At 39.7% G+C, this 20,194-nt stretch overlaps 1 protein-coding gene across 1 annotated transcript in view; it reads left to right on the top strand.

Moving 5' to 3' along the window:
• CPM (carboxypeptidase M) overlaps positions 1-20,194 on the top strand; it is a 30,082-nt gene that overhangs the window by 5,738 nt on the left and 4,150 nt on the right. Inside the window, exons 3-6 of the mRNA XM_066183228.1 lie at positions 10,108-10,205; positions 17,419-17,591; positions 19,053-19,237; positions 19,488-19,658. Of these exons, the coding sequence (XP_066039325.1) occupies positions 10,108-10,205; positions 17,419-17,591; positions 19,053-19,237; positions 19,488-19,658 (627 nt within the window). The remainder of the gene's footprint in view (positions 1-10,107; positions 10,206-17,418; positions 17,592-19,052; positions 19,238-19,487; positions 19,659-20,194) is intronic.

Raw genomic sequence — 20,194 nt, 5'->3', positions numbered from 1 at the left:
AAACAAGTTATACTGCTGGAGAAAGCAGAGCTGAAATATGCTATCTATAAAATGTTTGTATTCTGCTGGAATTATCATTGGGTTGGCTCAGGGGTTCTGGCACTGCACAAAAATAGAGTGAGAAGGTTATATACAACCCACTGTACTTTGAGGTAAGTTTCTCAGTGTTACCCATTATTAAATGCTAGTACCAGTGTTTTTAAAAGAAGGAATAATGAAAGGTAATAGAGAGGATTCTTTTAATCTTAAACAAATTACCTAGATGAAAATCCATAGCAAATGTGTTGTCTTTAAAGACTATAATGCAGTTATTTTTTCTGTGGTTACATTATATGAGATATATTTGTGTAGAAGATTATTACCTTAGGTTTGTTCCATTTGACTGCTGCAGATGACTTTCCTCCTGTCTCCAATCCTTGATAATGTCTCTTCTTCCCTTCCCTCCTCCTTATCTCCACCCCACAAATTTCCTTACAGGCTCATCATGCAAGTATGGTGTGTATAGATAATATAAGCATTGAGGTTTTTCAAAGTTCATATTTAGAAACAAGAATGAATGAGACATTTTCCACTCTGAGCACCCCATGTAACAAATCATACTAAAGTTGCTTGGCTCAGGTCCAGTGTTCCATGTTAAAATGGGCATTCTAAAACTTATTGTGGTAGTTAAGTTCTTATCTATGCTTGCCCACTTCCGAAGCTTTTTTCCTGTTATGTGTAACTTGCTCTTTTTTGTGTCTTTCCTCATAACCGTCTTTGTTCTTGTCTTTGACACTATGTGAGGCATATAAATGCATGTTAACAAGATTCTAAGTAGGTTTACATGTTCATTTTATTATTGAAAAGACGTTTGGGTTCACAGGTGGGCTTGATAGTAATAGCCTTGTAAACTCTATTTGCAGCACATTATGTGAGTCACCGTGATGGGAAAGGGAAATAAAACAGAGAAGGAATACAGGCTCCTTTTTGGTTTATCTAGTGAAAGCTGAATCATGACTTTAAAAACAAGAAGTATTAGCTTGTATTCTTAAGTCTTCAGCTCCCAACTGAGTTTTGCCCTAAATCATGTGTTTAAATAGGAGTCACCATTACTGTATTAGCTCTAAATTCTAAGTCTGTTTGTCCTAACTGAAGCTAAAAATTCTTTCAATGCTGAAATATAAATTCATATATTATCTGACTGCATCCTCTAGCAGTTTGACTCCTTGGATGTGACACAAGTAGTGTGCAATCAGTCCTGCAGTAGCCAAGTATTAAGATTTTATCTGATGATAACAAGACTAAATTTTGCTTTCTTGTCATTGTAACTATGCTTTTTACATGAATTATTTATAAAAAGCAGGTTGTTTGGTTGGCATCATATGTTTAAAAGATTGATAGGCTTAGACATTAGTCTTGGAGATGCAGTCACTGAGCACATTCCTATTCTCTTGCAGTAAAATTATTTGCTTAAGTCTTCTCTTCTTTAGACTTGCTCTGAATTGGTCGATCATTTTTATCTTGCCTTCTATGATCTCTCCTACTTAAATACACTTCTTGCAAAAAAAATTGTGGGAAAATTTGTTTGTTTGTTTTTTTCCTGTGGAACATGCTGTATCAGGGATTTCTGTCCCAGCCTAAATAAATAACTAATAATTTTAAAAAAGCATGAGGGATCTATCCCAACAACATGATCTATCCTAACAACATAGATCAAACATTTCTCATATATAAACCATTATCTAGTACTGAGATTTTCATGTTGTAACTTCAAAATTGAAAGATCTGATCTGTTTAAAAATAGTACACTGTTCATGTGAGTAGCGTTTGGTTAGAATCAGTCTTGTGGGAAAAATCTCTGTTCTCCTGCTTCCTCTCTACCTTTTGCTTTGTAGCTGACTGGTTGCAGCATGTATTTGTCAACCTTTTTTTCAGAGTAATAAAGGTCTTAAGGCTGCAGCCATCCTGTTTTCCATCGGCAAGACTTTGCAGCTTTGTGTTTGTTTAGAAATAGGCAGAATTGTCTACTGGATATTGTAATTCACACCAGTGAAGTCAGAAATGCTCTGGAGCTTGTGTAACATAGAATAAGCAATTACAGCTGGTGGATGCAGTATCCATATCTTTTCCTGGTGTTGAGGAAGTAAATATGTAAGAGATTTTAAGTTTGGTGTGTGATGGACATAAATGAATGGTTTTTTTGCCCCTCACTCCTTGTAGGATTCTGCATTTTGGAGCATTGTGCATACATTTTTAGCCCTGTAAATGAAATATGATCCTAATCACAAACTTATTTAAAGGAATAAAGCTCCTATCTTGTGCCGCAGTTTTATCCAGATGGTCAATTTGTCTGCATTCTCCTTTTAGCTTGAGGAGAACTTAGGAACACATCCCTCCTACCACTTCAGACAATGAGACTTTTTAGTGGAAAAGTGTTTCTAGTAGTTTTCCATTCACTTCCCACAAAAGAAGAAGAGCAGTGTGCCCTGCATCCATTCTGCCCAGCCTTTCTGCCTAAGACCTCTGGCTGTAGATCCTTGAAGGCACCAAGGATCTTACTGCTTATTTTCAGGGCTACCTAATTAAAGGTTTGCTGTGTATAGCTATGGCATATTGTGTTCACATAAGTACATGGAGACCTACTTATAATACATTAATTAGTTGTTTGCAGGTCTTCTTACAATGAAGCATTTGCTCATCGCACAGTTATTCTGTACGTGTTTTTGTGTAGAAGAGAGATCTAGATTGTTTTTAGGGCTGGAACTTTTCTTTGAGTGAAATCTGAATGTGGATATGATTTCTAAACTTTTTGAAAGTTCCGTTTTTGGAGCTTTTCATTAATTAGAAGACTAATTTTATGAAATGGACATAGAAAAAGATGATGCATTGGACTGGCTGTAGATCTCTTTCTCTAACAGCTGAGAGAATACCCTCCCTGTAAAACTGTTCACTCTTATAAGCTATGCAGTGGCTCAAATGTGAGAGAGAGGTTAGAGGATGTTTCTAAGCAGATGATTCTGCAGTTTGATATCTAAGACTTACTTGTTGTTATGGGAAAGGTCATCCATGGCAGTTGGAGTTACTTACTTAAATTACTGTTGATGCTACATAACATGCTGAGCTCACAGTGGATTTAGGACAGTTGAGTTACATTTCCTGTTTGTCCCTAACCAGTGTGTTCTACATCCATGGTCTTGCAGTTACCTGGGGCATTTAAACAGAGCTTGAGCACTTCTGAAAAAGTAACACTTTCCTAAATCTGAAATATAAGTGAATTCTGTTCTCAGTAAGAAATGTAGTTCTACTGTGTCAGTTCAAAAGTTGAGTCTGGTCTGTTATTCTGTTTTCCAAAGAGCAGCTAGAGAAAATTGCAGGAATAAGGTAGGCAAATGCCTTCTTCCCTGGTATGCACTTCAAGCAGTGATGATTCTGATTAAGGATATTTACTGATCATGGTGTGCCTAAAGTACAAAACTTGCTTTGATACACAATTGTATTGGACTGGTCTCAAAATCTCAAGGATAAACAAAGGCCATCAGAACATGTTTGTTCAAGAGACTAAGGAACAAATTACTCTACTTGTAGGTAGTAACACGGCCTGATTCTTAGTTGTTGCCTCGTGTCTTTGTTACCTTTCCTGAAAGCCAATCACTAATGTTTCTACAGAGACATTTTGTTACCTGTTTTAGGAGACAATCTGGAAATGACTGGTCAGAGTAATGTAGCTTGTTAACTAAACCAGAAATAGAGGATCACGACAGAGACTGGATTATTTTTAAAAAGTTAATCTAGCCTCCATTTCCCCCCCACCCCTTTATTTGAGTTTAAAAAAAAAAAAATAGGGGTAGGGGGAAACCACTCAGTGTCTGTATTTGTAGGAGTCTGCCTGTCAATGTTGAGATGTGCATGGTTTTGAGGTTCCTATTCTTGAGGCAAACATAATGTCTGAGATCTGACTAGGATTTTTATGGGATAGGTGTAGAAACTCTCTTGGTGAGGCACTTCAGTGAACTGAAATCCTGTAAGTAACTTCTCAGCCAGGTGTAAACTACAACCTGTCGTGTAACTCTGTTACCTTCAAATGGCAGTTTGATGTCCTCTGCCTCTGGAGGTAAAAGCGTAGGCTAAATGAAACTGTTAAATCTGGATAAACTGCACTTTAAAACAAACCACCCTTCTCCCTTATATCCAGCTTCACAAGCAAGCACTTTATTCATGATGATCCAATGGTGCTGCTGTGAATGGATAATTGCAGGAGGATGGGACATCTGAACACACAACCAATGTGGTTGAGCAGAAGCCAGTTTATTGTCTGCACTAAGCTACCATTACAGATTCTAAGTCGCTTGTTCATGCATCATGTCACTGGCTGCCTCGCCTTGTCCACACATCCGGCAGGAACCCTTCAGGACACCTAATTGATCAGAGTCCATCATCACATTGTGCCTCCCTTATCTAGGTTTTGCATTCTTGCTTGTTATTTTCTCAGGCTTTTCTTTTCTTATTTTAGCCCTGTTTTTCTCAGTAATCTTGATGAATTTCTGAGAGTTCTGATAACAAAAACTGCAGGTGGTTTGTTAAGATTAGTTTCAAACAGTTTGGCTGGTACACAGAATGGCCTACGTTGTGCAGGTACATTGCTACAGATAATATTTATTACTTTCATGTATACAATAGCTTTTCTGAAAATTACTAGATGCATACCAGTTTCACAGCTTTCTCAGAAAATAAAGCACACCTTTTTAGAACTAGGTTTTAAAACCCTGTGGTGATAGAAACAAGAGTTGGTGAAAAGGAAAAATAGTCTATTTGGTTTCTGGGTGTAAATATGAAACCAGCCAGTGTAAATAGTAGAAAAAACCTGCTTAGACTATTTCTGTGTCTGTAGTGTTCTCATCTTCTTAGTCAGAAATACTGAATAAGGTTAGTATACCTTAATTTAGAACCAGCATTCGCTTGGGATTGTTTTTCTTTGACTTTTACAAATTTATTTTTATTTCTTGATTTTTGTTCAAATGACGTGTAAGGCACTATTGTAGTGCCCTTCATTGGCAGTTTTTCATGGTTTTGTGTGTAAAGAGTCTTCAACTTGACTATGAGAACCGGATATGGTACAGTGATTACTCACATGTACATAGGAAAGAAAGGGTCGCTGTTCTCATAAGATACAAGTTTTGTGAAAGTGTCCAAAGCAGCTATGGATGTCCCAATAAACCAAAGATTTGTAAACCTTTAGAAAGAAAAGTAAGCATGTGAACCATGAATTGTTTTGGCTCCCATTCTCAAGTGCTTTGGATACAAATAAACAGTATCTAGTGTTTTTTTAGAGTCACTGTTTATTCCATCAGTTCTGCTTATATGGTGCTGACTCTAATTTAGAATGACTGGTATAATCTCTTGGAGTAGATAGGAACTGATTAAATAGTGGGAAAATGATATTTCTATTTACTTTTTTGCCAAGAGAGAGTGCCTTATGTCTGTAGTAAGGGATCCGTGGGAAGAGGCCAAAAGTATTAAGTTTAGCAGTGGCCCCCACATGGAGTGTCAGTGGCTGTGACAGACCTGTAGCTAAATGTTACCTTGGGTTCTTTTGGCTTTTTTTCTGCTTACCTAAGCACCATGCTGAATATTGGCAGGTATGCCTGGTTGATATATGTGATTGGTCTGTATCTCTTTATTTTTAGAAATACCTTGAAGACTTCCTTATATTTAAAGTGCCATAGCTCTTCTTGGCATATCAACTTTGTTCACTGCTAATGCCAGTGGTACTACAGGCTAAATCTTCAGATATAATCCATTCTGAGTCAGTGGACCATGGTATACCTGAAAGTAAGGATAAACGCTCACAAAAGAATTTGATGTACGGTTTTGTTACAGATGTTTGTCTGATCTCAGCTTCAGGTATGCAGCTTATTTTGGGGGTGTTTTACTCAGTCTGGCTAGATTAAAATCACATATTTGTTCATATTTGTAAGGCTACTTCTTAATATTGCTACATCAGTCATTCTGATTAACCATTTCTGGTTATAGAAATAATGTGCTGGTACTTCAAATTCTGTTAGAATCTGAATCAAGCCAGGTGTGTTGTTGGGCAGTCCCCTTTCAAAAGAGAAGTTCCAAAATGGCTTTAGGTTTTCCAGCTTGAACTGGTGATGACAAATCAGAGTACCTCAGGGCAAGGGTGCAGCTGGTGATAGTTTAGCAAAAGGAATTACTCTTGAAGTCCTTCATTAGCTGTGGTAGTGTTTTGCTGGAAGACAGTGTTGCCCCGAGGAGGCTCATCTGCCTGGAGAAGAGAATGCTTAGGGGAGAATCTTATCACAGAATTCTAGTGCTTGAAGAGTGGCTACAAAGAGGATGGATCCTCTCTCATCATAAGGAGCCAGATGGAAAAAAGCAAGGGGCAATGGGTACAAACTGAACTATGAGGGGTTTAATCTCAGTAAAAGAAAAAAATTTACAGGGAGAATCATTCACTGGAATGACTTCCCCAGAAATGAGACAGTCCTCCTCACTGGAGGTTTTAAAGATGCAGTTGAACAAAGTACTGAATAATCTTACCTGGGTTTCCTTTCCCATGTAGGGTTGGACCAGATGATCTCTTGAGGTTCCTTCTAACCTTGGCTGTTAAATGATACTGAGATGGCTTCTATTCAATTGCTCTGGGACCTTGCAATCTAATGAGAGTTAATCTCTCTTCCCCTCTTCTCTGTCATGCATCTTTCTAGGTAGGGACTGCCTCAACACAGATCAGCATTACTGCAGTTCCTACCCATGAGGCCAGTGTGCAACTCCTGGCCAACCCGGAAGGACTGTAGTCAGTCTATTGCTTTTTCTTGGTCAAAGTGGTCGTCCCTGCAAACTCTTGAATCAGTACTCCAGCCTTACTGTTACTGAAAGTGGGTCTGAGCCATTCTCCAGTCATTTCACTTCATTTCCTAGCCAAACTTTCTTTGAAGTGACAAGTTTTTCATAAGTGAAGCTGTAAAGAACGAAGTGAAGAAAAGCAGAAATAAAGTTCAGAACAAAAACAGGGAGCACAATCCAGACTTCAACATCAACAAATTGATTTGGTTTCTTTCCCGCTAGATCTGGAGATCAGTTTCAATTCTTCCTTTTAATTACCAGTTTTTGTACATCTGTTTAGAATACTGACACTATGTTGCAAACCAGTGGCAATGCTAGAAAACTTTTTAAAAAGTTAAAAAAGCTTCTCATTCTACTAGAAGCTGTGTGGTCTGGCTCTGCTCCAATACAACTCTTGTTACTTGTCCTGAGACACACAGTTAGAAACATACAGGTTTGTCTTCATCACTTGAAATATAGTTCACTAATTAGTTGACGTCAGTTTTGGTTTGGCAATTTGGCAGTGAGAATGGCTTTTCAAAGCATAAGAGGAAGCTTAGCTATTCCCTTCAGGTACCAAACCAGAGTTATCTAGGCTTTGCTGATTAAAGGAAACCATCCATATGCTGAATCTTTTTATATGCACTTAATTGCAGCCGTATGGAAAGCAATCTTACATCATCCCTCATGGATACACTATCCAGTACTGCAGGCTGAGCAGACCCAGGAATGTATTTTAATTGTTAATTGAAGGTTTAGTACTTCTTACAAGCTGGAAATGCCAGGAAATAATTGGTGTCTCAGCTCATGGGAGTGTTTATTGTGTAGTTGGTCCTCACACAAACCCTAAGCACTCTTAACACTAATGCAAGAAAGACCAATTTACATCAGTACTTAATGTTAGTCTGTACTTAGCTCTTCCTTGTGTTACCCATGAGTGCAATTCACAGTGAGAGCAGCACGAATGAGTACTGCTGATGGCAAGACACTGGAAGTATTCTTTTTAAGTTTTAAATCAGAGTACCCTATTATTTGTAAAAAATCTTAAATAATGGAAACATCCAGAGCACTTTAGCTCTACTTGGACTCTTTGCTTGAGGATATGTCATGAGCTGCATGTTGTAGGTTTGCAGCAGCCATCTTTAGGTTTGGGCCGTGGTGGAAAGGCTGCAATCACCACTGTAAGCTGGTGTGTTCCTCTTGCTGCAGGAGTCCACATGACAGCTGCCACCAAGGAGGGATGTCTGAACTTGCCTTCCAGTGGAGGGCATGAGGGCTGGGAAGCAGGGCTTAGAGGGCGTAAGGACAAAGAATCATGGGAGCGTTCTGGAAGAACTTCTTTGGTAATTCATTGCAAATTGCCCCAGGATACAACTGTAGAGAGAATGACACATTGCAGAGTTGGAAAGTAAGTTGAGGTTGTTGTTCACACTTGATTATGAATAACAGTTTTTTCACTACTAGGATTGTTTTCAGTTCCAAACATAGGCTACTACAGTGAGACTTGTCATCTATTTTCACAGGGCTGCAGGATGGTTGAGATTAGAGGGCATCTCTGGCGGTTTTGGAGGGGAGAAGGGCTAGGGTGGTATGATTTGTGTGTTCTTTTTTTTCTTTTTGAAGAGGAATTTGATTAAAAGCTAGTATCTCTGGGTTCTCCACTCTGCAGCTTGTCTAGGCTTACAGAAATCAAACTTTTTCTTTTTTCATGAAACAGTGGCTCTACAGGTAACAAGGCCAAATAAGTAGGTTTCTTACCAAATCAGTTGCCACAAAATTATTTTTAGAAGTATGGATTCCTTGCTCACATTGTCCTTTAATGAAAGAGTCAGTAGCATCATCTCACACCTTTGTGCTTAGCACAGTTACAGTGGTTGAACACCAATGTCTTCAAGAGAAGCTGTAAAACCAGGGGACACTGAGATCACTCTTTGTTGAATCTGTCAGCTCTCAGCACTGTCTTGCTGCTTCTTGAGCCTAAGCCTAAGACTCTGATTTTGTTAACTGGGAATTTAGTTTGATAATCACTCTCTTCAGTTTAACCTCTCTTACAACTGTTTCAGTGCATCTTGCAGTGTTACTTCAGTCCTCTTCAAGTTTTTCTCCCATTCCCAAAGCCATGACCCTTGTGGTATAGCTGCTATGAGTCAGTTACATGGCTAGAAAAGAAAACAAAAATGCTGTGGCATGCGCATGACTACAGGGGTCATGCCTTCAGGAATGGGAAGCCAATATGCTCCAGAGTTTGTTTACTTCAGATTTGATGATCCACAAAGACTTAGGAAATAAGGCTTTTTATAGTACTGCAGATAGCAGTTCCTACGTTCCTCTTTCCCGCAAGTAGCCGTGATGGCTGAGCTCCTCTCAGACAGGTTGTGGGTTCCAACAAGCCCTGTGTGGAGCTGGGGACAGCTGGCATGCTTGTGAGGTCTAGGCATTAGCCTGACACTGCTGTTATCAAGGAACTGGTCCAGTTTCATTGCTGCCATCTACTGAAACTTGAGTTTTCCACCTCACTGAGCAGACTAGAGGGAAGCACAGATTTGCAGATGAGGTCTGAAATGCCACAGTATCACTAAAAATAATAACAAAAAATTTTCTCTTCTCTCCTTCTCCCCCACACTTAAGTGTGGACTTCCAAAATGTATGTATGTTTATTTTGTTACTTAAAGTTCAGCTTATTTTGCAGGTTTAGTGGTCCTAACTAATACTCTTTCTGTAGCTATTAATTCTTTCCCTGCTAATATACTTAAAATATGTCTCTGATACAGCTCCTTCTGGTACCTCCTGGCTTCTGAGCAGTAGTGCATGAATGTGTTTAGCTTTTTTGTGTTGTCTTTAGTACAAAACCAGATGTTCTTTCTTTATGATAATGAAAACTTCTGTATATATCTATATTTCAGAAAAGCCTTATGATTTAAAATTTGGGGATGGGGGACAGTGGTCTTATTTGCTAAATTTAATTTGAAAAGTGTTTATTACAAAAAAAAAAAGAGCCTTCTTTTCTAGTACTTGTTAAATGCTTTTGAAATTGCAGGGTTTATTACATACTTTGGCAGAAGGCAAAGCATATTTATTCTTATAACTAATATTGCAAATATTCATAGAATAAAATAACCCCACAGTCTACTTTGATATGTTATGTATCAGACTGAGTGGGCACCAGTGAAATATGAGAATTTGTACAATGGTCTTAATGACCAACTCTTTTTATTCTTCTAAGGCTTGTATGCTTTTTTACACTTGTTTTAAAAAATGTCTTTTCCCCTTCCCCTCTTAAAGGTAGAGACCTGTGGGTTCTTGTTCTGGGAAGGTTTCCAACCCATCATAAGATTGGCATTCCAGAGTTCAAGTATGTTGCTAATATGCATGGGGATGAGGTACGTTTCAATTTTTGCAATGTCATTTATACCAAATACACTTACCCGAGGTTTAGAGTGAGCAGCTCTCAGACATGTGCTTCTTATTACTGAGGGATGTCATAACTCAAGGAAGACAAAATATGTGTGTATTTACTGAGGAATTTTCAGAATAAAGTTCCCGTGTTTTGGTGGAAGGGCCTTAGGAGACCTTACATCATAGTGAAGAGTCCTATAATCCTACACTCGAGACCTCTTTTAGGTAGAGAGCTTTGTCTTCTTCAAGTGAGTAAACCCAGAGGCTTTAAGTTTCCTGGCAATGAGTCAGATGCAGTAGTTTGCTTGTACATTGTTATTGGCTAGGCATGAAATATGACTGATAGAACTCTTCAAATGCATCCTAAGATTAAATAGTAATTGCTGTGAAGCATCAAATTATTTGTTGTAGAAAGAAAATTTATTTAAGGAACCTTAAGCTAGAAACAGCTAGATTCACCTGAGATAACACAGATACAAAAGAAAAAGCAATGCCAGTACAATAAACTTGCTCTGGGAAGAAGGCCAACTTATTAATGATCAAGGAGAAAGGATGATTATGAGCCTACCTGGTGCAGTACTTGAATCTGATTTAGAAAAAATCAAAGCTTCACTGTCCTCTATAGTACCTTTTTGCTTTACATTTCTTTTATTCTTTAGCTTTACCTGTTTATAGTAGTCATCTTCAGGATAAGTTTGAACTGCACAATATGTTTTTATGCAGTCTTTCATGTGAAAGTTAAATAATTTAGCAGGAGTAGCAAGACACATATGCATATATATGTGCTAGACTGTGAATGCCCAAAACTAAGGAAGATAGATATAGGAAGGTAGAAAGTGTATCCTGTGCAAAGGGTAACGTGTCACGGGTTATTACTGTTAACAATACTGTGTGTAAGCACTTGCACGCCTACAGGCACTTGTGACATTACGTGCCAAGAATTTTCCCCAAGTTAGACTAGTTTCACCTTGTTAGACACTGGCCTTGCTCAGTGTTGCTGGGAGTTTGACTGCCTGGGAATTTAACTCTGTGTGGGAGGAAGCTGATTCATGGTGTCAGATGGGTCCATTTATTACTGGGTGCCCAAGACAGGGTTTGCAGCTCCTGGAACCTGGTGTGTGTCACCAAGGCATCTAGGAACGGAAGCTCCATGCTGCAGTCCCCGCAGACTGCTGAAGGGGATTGCAAACCTGTGACTGTAAATCACCCAGCTTTGATGGGGAGGAGGTGGAGGGCAGGATATGATCTCATCTGGAATGGGCTGGCTTGCAAATCCAATATTTCTGGACTGCAAAGGACCACACATACTGGAGTGTCCACAGGGAAGCACCCATGTCATTATCACTGCCCAGCTGGATACACATAAGGAGCTTTGACCATAGAAACACACTGTTTGCACATCCACAGGGCTGGGAGTTGCTGAAGATTGGCCACTCATATCTAGGTTTTTTTTTTGACTTCATGAGGAAATGAGGCAAGATTTTGTTTTGAAGTCAGACACAGTGCCAGACTGTCTGAGCAGGGTTGATGCTGGAGCTGCCTTACTAAGGCATCCTACATTCCAGTTGTTTGTCAGACCAAGCTCATACCTAGGGAACATTCCAGAAATAGAGCTGTTCCTCCTTTTCAAGCCCTCATGATGATTTTTGTTGTATGGGGTTTTTTTGGTACATACAGGTAACACACAGTTGGTGTTTGGGTTTTTGGTTTGTTTTTTTTAATCTGATCATAAATGTATTTCAGATGGCAGGAAAATAATTCCTCATAAAGAGAAACGTTGGAGAATTTGAATGATTTTTTCCTATAATCTAAGATTCTGCTGGACTAGTCACTGGGGATAGATTCAGCTACCCCTACATATATAAGTATTTTAAGCAGATAAGTTTTGCACTAATCATACAACAAGCTTCAAGCTGTGTGCCAGAGTTTTTCATAAATTGAAATTGCAGGACTATGGCTTCATTGATCCAGTCAGGCCTTTTGTACTTCAGTGACATTTTCCACAGAAGGTACAAAATGAGCTGTTCTCAAATGCTGTTTGGTGATGCTGCCCTTCTAACCTGTTATGATCACAGACGTGACACTTAACTTTGACTCAGCTGGCCCACTGCTCCAAAACATAAAAGTTGGGGTGGAACCTGAATTACATATGTGTGGGCTGTTCACACATGCTGCTGGAAGAAAATCCAGGTTATCTGGAAAGCTGCCCAATAGGGAAGTTCTAATAAAGTAATGTGAGTACACAATACCAGGAAAGGAGTAATTTTTTTTCAGAACTGAAAAGATTTATGTTTTTAAGTCAGTTCATTTTTCTTGATACTCTAAGACATAACCAGCCAAGACTTAAAAGATTTTCATTTGTGTTCACTGTTGCCAGATAGTGAACTTTTGCCCCAGATCCACTGAGAGGCAACAAAAGGCTTCTCTCCTTCTTTGTGTTGCCTGTATGAAGCTGGACACCATTTTTAACAGTACTTTTTGTTTAACCTGAGCCAAATTAAAACTGATTTAAGCTGACTTTAATCAAGATGGCAATAATTGGCTGCACGAAATGCATAAGCCTGTGAAATGTTATAAAGTCTGCAGGGGGAAGATGAGGGAGAGGTTGCCTGATCTTCTGGGGCAGCTCCCATTCTGAATTAGACAGCAACCTCTCTTGTCCCAGCCTTGTACTCTTTCTTGAAAGATCTTCTCTTTCTAAGTCACACGTTCCTCACTGGGGAAGAACTCCTCCTGCTTAACATCAACCACAATCCAACCCCTAAATACTCCTAAGTCATAAATGGAGCAGAACTATCACCTTTGGACCCACTGTGCCAGTGACTTAAGTCCATTCTGTACAACTGAACAAATAGAATCTAATTGAAAGGCTGTTCCTAAACCATGTATATCACTACAGGGAAACCCTTTAAGGAAAAGCACATCTGAACAAACTGTAAACTTCCTGTGTGTTTCTGCTTTCCCCCTTTAATGTATTGAGTATATGGCTTTAACTTTCTGCAGCTGTAGTGTGCCTGGACCATCACAAGATAAACTTTCTCAGTGCTGATTTTCTCCTTTTCTCCTAATGTGTCCACTTCTGATTACTTTATTTTCCCAGTATATAAAATAACAACAGTGCAAACAATATTAAATAATGCAATAGCTTATTTGTAATAAACAATAATTTATTTATAATAATACAGATAGAACACTAATACATGTAATATAATAATACAGTAGTATAAAATATTATTTTAAATTGTAGTAGTTTTCCTCTTTGATTATGTGAAACTGAGCCTGTACTGATAGGTCTGGGCTAGCCTGTGTGAAAGGATGTGTTTATCTGCTGCCTTATCTTGTGAAATAAGTTAAAGCCACTCTACCCTGTTTTCCATGTTGTCATAGACATAGTCATATCCACAGTAGGGTTTCCTGAAATATTAGGGCTTAGGTGAATATGGAGTAGAGTAGATTTATTTGTGATCAATATAATGGGGTCTTAAAAAAACACCAAACAGTTAACTAATGAGTCTTGTGTGGAATTTCTTACTCTTAATTCTAAAAAATCAATGGAAGCTGCATTTTACACTATCAAAATACCACTGTGGAAAAAAGGTTTTTTATCATCCAGTTGCCCAAAAACAATACTGCATAACTTGCTATAAGGAATTGTAAGCCCATATTCCTATGTCCTCAGTCCTGTGTGATATATTATTGAAGTGACATGCAGGGAAACAGTATTTGCTCTAGGAAAAAAACCACTATTTATAAAAAATATTTTTTGCATAGTGAACTGTTTTCCACCTAGCTTCGGTATTAGCTGATGTAATGTGAAAAAGGTCAGAAGCGCCAGAGATTTCAAAATTCAAAACCATCAACTTTCAATGCTAACAACAGACTGAAAAAAGCTGGATGTTGCTGAGGTCTGTTTCAGCACATTTTAACACTGCCTTGCTGCAGTTACTTTTTTCTTTATCTTTCTTCACACTCTTCTGAGTGGGAAAAGAAAAAGCTGTCCATGTCTCAGACAGGTATATCCTGAGGCCAGTGGAGCTTGTCCAGGTGCTAACAACTTACACCAGTTACTAGTTCAAAAGCAGGCTTTATGTTGCTGTTTCCTGCAGTGATATAAACCAGAGAACTGCATTTCCCTGTCATACATGTGGTATTTCTCAGGTGTCCGTGGTGATTGCTGCTGTAGAAATAAAGGGATGTGTGCCAAACTATTCACAAAAGCAGTCACTTTAACACTGGTGTGTTTTAGCAAAGGACAACCCCAGTGGGGTGTGTCCTAGCGGTGCCTAATAATTAGTGCTGTACAAGTGTTAAAAATAACACCTTGCACTGTGGCATTTCAGTGGGAAGGCAGGATGGCCTACTGGTTTCTCTGCTCATACTCCGCTTCCTTAGGTGGGGTTGCGCCTGGAATGCTGAACCTGGCCTGTGGAGCAGCTGAGACTGGAGCAAGGAGATGGGCAAGACTGTGGTGCCCTGAAACAGGTCCTACCTGATGGTTTGGATCTTTCTTTCAACATCATTCAACTTAAAAACCAGGCCATGTTTAAGGAAAGAATTTTAATAATAAAACTGGGCAGAGTCCGTCCACCCATAGTCCCCTGGTATTAGGTCTCTATCATGTGGTAACAACACTGTTCTAAACCCGGGGCTGATGCAGTAAAGTGTTACAGTACAGGTGCGTTTGGAGCTAACCTTAATCTCCTAACTGGCTGCTTGCTCGGGCTTCTTGAGTAATCCCTGTGGTAGCTGAGCAGGGTGCTGACACAGCCCTGCCAGCAGGCAGAGTCAGGAAGTTTAAAGGATTTGTGTACAAAAGCTGCAGTCACACCCTTTTCTACAGCGTTGATCCATGTCCTGACACACGCACGCTTCTTCATTCACACTTCTCCTGAGGATCACTGAAAGCCTTTCTTGCTGACTTTCTCCCTTTGGGGCACAGGAGGAAGCTGTCATCTGAAAGTGCACAGAGAAACTTAATGTCTAATTGTATCCCTAGAGGTGGGAGAAAGGGATTTCCTTTGCTTTTCAGTCACCCTCTGTGTGAAATACAGTAGCACAATCCACTTTGGCATCTCCCTTGGGATACTGCAATCAAAACTAGATGTTCATGTCCTCTCAAAGCCCCAGAACACGTACATGCTGTCCCCTGCTCTTCGGTCTATCTTCATATTAAACCTGAGGCAGGTAAAGGTGTCTGTCCTCTACTGCCAGCAACCTGCTTCCAGAGCATCTAGATCCTTTATTGGAGGCTCTAAAATAAAACTGACTCATAACTCTTATCCACAGACACACCTGACTGCTGTAGTAACAGGGTAAAGCTTGACTGAACAGCAGATAATTTCCAAGGGCTTGATCACAACTTGACCTTGAACTTTCCCAGAAACAAAATCTTTCCCTCAGATACTTCCAGATGTGCTTTCCCAAGCAATGCAGGGTGGTCTGGACCAAAACAAAACCACCCCTCTGTTACCACACCAGAACAGTGGTAATAAGTATATTCTTCGCTCACTGTGCAATCACCCAAGTGCCAATACTCTCACAATATTCTGAATTGCCTAATGTCCTGAGTACAACAACAGCTATACCAGGAATCCTATAAAATAGTTTGTAAAATACTGTACATGGAAGTAAGCCTGGGATTACCTTTTAAGTGCCAAGTATGTAATCTGTGAAAATCTAGTCAACTTTCACTCTTTATAAACACTATTCTTTTTTACCACATTCTTTCATTACTTTTCTTTTTTCCCCTTTCTGCTCCTGCTTCTCTACCCTTTCTTTTTGGGATTTCTTTTGGTCAGGTACTGAAGAGAAGTACAGTAGGAGAAGAGCACTTTCCAGGTTTGTCCAGACAGCAGTCCGGTCTTGTCTGTAGTTTAACTGTCTCTGTGGTAGAGCTATTCTTGCTGATTCTGAGTCTGGTAACTTCATCTCTCATGCCCAGGGCCATGATTTGGCTGACTCCTCTCTCCCCTCTTCCCCCACCCTTATATGCTTTCCCAAGATGTCTATCACCCTTTTCAAGAGCTGCTTGTATAAGACAGGTTCTGTTGCATCCCTTCTTAAGTTTCACAGAGTATATTTATCAAACCTGCAGAGCAATCTGTTTTCACATACTTAGATGCTGGTTTAGATCCTGTTGTGATATACTGGGCTTTGTTCTTGGAGATAAAGTAGAGATAAATTATCTCTAGAACTCATCTACTTGCAAGTCTTGGTTTGTTCCCTTTCCAGACAGGGTTTAGGAACCCTAAAGCACCCTTGAGGCATGGGTCACAGTGCTGTGGAAACTGCCCCTGGAAAGTATGGTCCAGTGAACACTAGCAGTGGTTTCTGGGGTAGAATAGGATTGTCCTTAACTCTGGACCTAGTACTTGACACTATTTTGCCTAATATCTGATAGACTAAAGGGAGATGTCAGCTTTCATGACTAACACAAACTTACATGAACAAAAATATGTTTCACTTTTTCTCTGCCACTGCCTCTCCTTGATCTAAAGTCTGTATCCAAATGTCTTTCCATGTATTTTTCTAAGGATTTGTTTGGTTTCCCCAATGTGCGTGTTCACGACGTTAAAATAAAGCAATGTAATAGACCTATGTGGCCTCTTTGATCTTGTATTAATATTGGCTTCCCATAAAAGAGGATCAACAAGAAAAAGTCCTGTTCTGTGGCATCCTGGAAAACGTGGCAGACTTGTCCTCCCTTCCTCCTGAAGCAGCACTGCCAAGTGGTGCTGCACAGTGCTGGCACTCGTGTGCAGGGTCGCTGGGGCACCAGCACTGAGCTGGGACCCTGCCGAGGGTCTGAGAAAATGCACTGGGGTGTTCCCAAGCCCACATGATGTTTATCAGGCAGCTTTAGTTTTTGTTGTAGCTGTTCCTTATCCATGCAAGATTTAAGCAATGCATCTGACACAGTCAGTTTCCCACTATACAAAAAGGTCTGGTTGATCCGGGTTTAAAACCCTTGTGAAAACTCTCCAGTGATTCTTTTAATCTATTCAATTGCTTTAAATCTATTTAGAGGAGAGCATAAAACAAAGTAGTGTTGATCAGTGTGCTCTCACATGCCGTGTATGTCTGTGTAGCCCATAAGAAAAACTACGAAGTTCAAGGTGGTGGATCTTTATTTATTTTTTTTCTTCTTCTTCTTCTTCCATATCAGACTTAAAGTAAAATCTGTGCTTCTTTACACAGACTGTTGGGAGAGAAATCCTGCTCCATTTGATAGATTTCCTGGTGACCAGCTATGGACGTGACCCAGTTATTACCCGGTTACTCAATAATACCCGAGTTCATATCATGCCAACAATGAATCCTGATGGATTTGAAGCTACAAAAGTGCCTGATTGTTATTACACACGAGGAAGGTAAGGGTGGGAGAGGTAAAAGAAATGGGTGAGGAGTAATAATCTCAGATAGCCAGAAAACTGAATCATACTTGGTGGGGAGCAGAGTCTACTGGATGTGCTAGGGCTTATTTTTGCCTGTGCTCTTCTTCAAGACACATTATTATGGCATAGAGTTTCTGGAAGACTGAGTCAGACTGCTGTTTATATGTGGTGTGGCCAGAAAAAATTGGTCAGAATGGTATAATGACCTCACCTTTTAGGTAGGAGACTCAGATTGCTAATACTAGCACAGTTCCCTATTTTGTAGCACCTTTCGAGTGCTACAAGAAAAGAAGGAAAATTCCACCCACAGGGATTTATTTCAGTTGGAGAATTCTGTAACATTTCTTAATGAGAAAAGGTGTGTCTAAGCTCAATGAATGGACTTTAGCAATGTGTTTAAAAACCATGTTGAGTGTGGATTTAGCAGGAAGGAGGAGTTACACAAGCAGGACTAGCTATAATAGATTCTGTGCTGATGGTGATGGTAGGAAAACAAAAACTACACAGAAGAAAATTTAACTTGGCATTTCATCCTGTGCTACTTTTGCATTCTTTAATGTGATTATTGCAGAGACCAAAAAGGGGATGAAAACCTTAACAAGCTAGAAGACAGAAAGACACAGTGAGAGAATGGGAAGAAACGCCCAAAGGACAAATTTGGAATGTGCAGAAAAAGCAAACCCATGAGCTAGAAGTTCTCTTGGATCACTGGCCTTGGCAATGTCAGAAACAAGTGAAAAGAAAGTTTAGGTAGATTAGTTCTTTAGGTGACCACTGTAAGCCATTGTTTTTATTAAGAAAAATATATTCCTCAGCAAATAGATGGAACTTGTATGCAGGGGGTGTTTTTTTATCCCCTCACTGTCAAATAGAGTTTAACAGACTGAGCTCAAAAATTAACACAGCCAACAGTGAATATCCTCTTTATTCCTGTACTGACCTATCTGAGTGAAAAAGCAAGAGAGTGTTTGAACAGGCTGGGCGTTAAGGTTCAGGGGGAAGAAAATACATCCTGTGTTCAACTGGAATTTTTTCTGTCTGTTGAGAGTGACAACAGCCCAAGGGATACAGCCATTCAGTAGTTACCTTGGTCTTCTATACAAGCAGGAAAAACACATACAGGAGGAGGACAAAGTCCTTCTGATCTTGCTCTGGTTTTTCTAATTCACTTATGAGTAGGTGTGCATTCCATGTTAAATAGAATGTTAAATGTTCTCTGTTTCCACTTAAATTGTTTTATTGTGGCCTATGAAAATTCCAGTGCTGCCAGAAAGTAAACTGAAGTTCATCACCATAATACTTGAGAAATAAAAGATGGTCATCTTGCCTGTTCCCTGAAGATACTAGCACACCACAGATCTGAAGTACTGGGAGGCTGGTGATGTGGAAATATCCACAGGCAAAACAATAATGGGAAATGTCTTCTCTCTTTCTAAGGTACAATAAGAATGGAGAAGATTTGAACAGAAATTTTCCTGATGCCTTTGAAAATAACAGTGCCAACATTCAGCCAGAGACTCAAGCAGTAATGGACTGGATAAAAAATGAAACATTTGTTCTTTCAGCAAACTTGCATGGGGGTGCCCTGGTTGCCAGTTACACCTTTGATAATGGTAACCCAGGTAAGCTGGTGACAAACTCTGTTCTCCACAACTGACTGGGCTTAGGAACATTGTCTGTACCAAGGCAAAATTTATAAGGATTCCTGCAAAGTTCTTGTAGCTTTTGAGCTGGGATGAGCAGAATTTGGTAAACCCCATTAAAATTCACTGCCTAACATGGCCATTTGGGAGGTGTTTATCCTGCATGTAAGCCAACACTGTGTGTTTTACCAGTAAAAAGAGTTCCACAATGGCTGTCTTCACTCCGCAGTTACTGGCTCTTTGAATGGCTATAGCAAATCTCCAGACGATGATGTCTTTATTCACCTGGCAAAAACCTATTCTTCCAACCATGCCAGCATGTACAAAGGGACGGGGTGTGACAACAGGCAAACCTTCCCAGGAGGCATTACCAACGGCTACTCTTGGTACCAGCTGGAAGGTAAGGATGTCATTGATGTCATTCAGCTGCTTCTGGTAAGAGGTTCTCACTTTCTCCTGCCATCTCTGATGATGAAAGGGCAGTCATTTTAGTCAGAGTAGAGGGCTGATGAGGGGAGCAAGTCAACACATTGGTGCAGATTCTGTGTCCAGGACCTGGGTGTTTCAGACTTTTCCAGCCAGCAATTAGACAAGTGACTGAGGCAGTCACTGCTGTTTGCCTGCTTCTGTGCCCTTGCTTAAGGCCTGCACTTGCTGTATACGTTACACACATGTGCGCACACTGCTTGGCTTCAAGATCTTCTTTCAGAAAGAAAAACCAATCTTCTATTTATATGTCATCCATTTTTAATGTTTAATTAATGAAATAAATGTTTTCATTATTGTTTATGTGTAGCCAAATAGAATATGGGGCTTGTGCACTGTGTATGTTGTTTTCATTGTCTGAATTCCAAGACTTAAAAGGGTCTTGGAATGGCTTTGGCAGTGGCAAATCCTGTGCCAGCCTATTTGTCCCTTTTCAGTTGGGAAAGTTTG

Source organism: Chamaea fasciata, unplaced genomic scaffold (genome assembly GCF_029207755.1).
Source record: "Chamaea fasciata isolate MVZ Bird 193981 ecotype frontalis unplaced genomic scaffold, bChaFas1.0.hap1 SCAF_5, whole genome shotgun sequence".
NCBI classification, from domain to species: Eukaryota; Metazoa; Chordata; class Aves; order Passeriformes; family Sylviidae; genus Chamaea; species Chamaea fasciata.
This window is presented reverse-complemented; position numbering and strand designations above follow the sequence as displayed.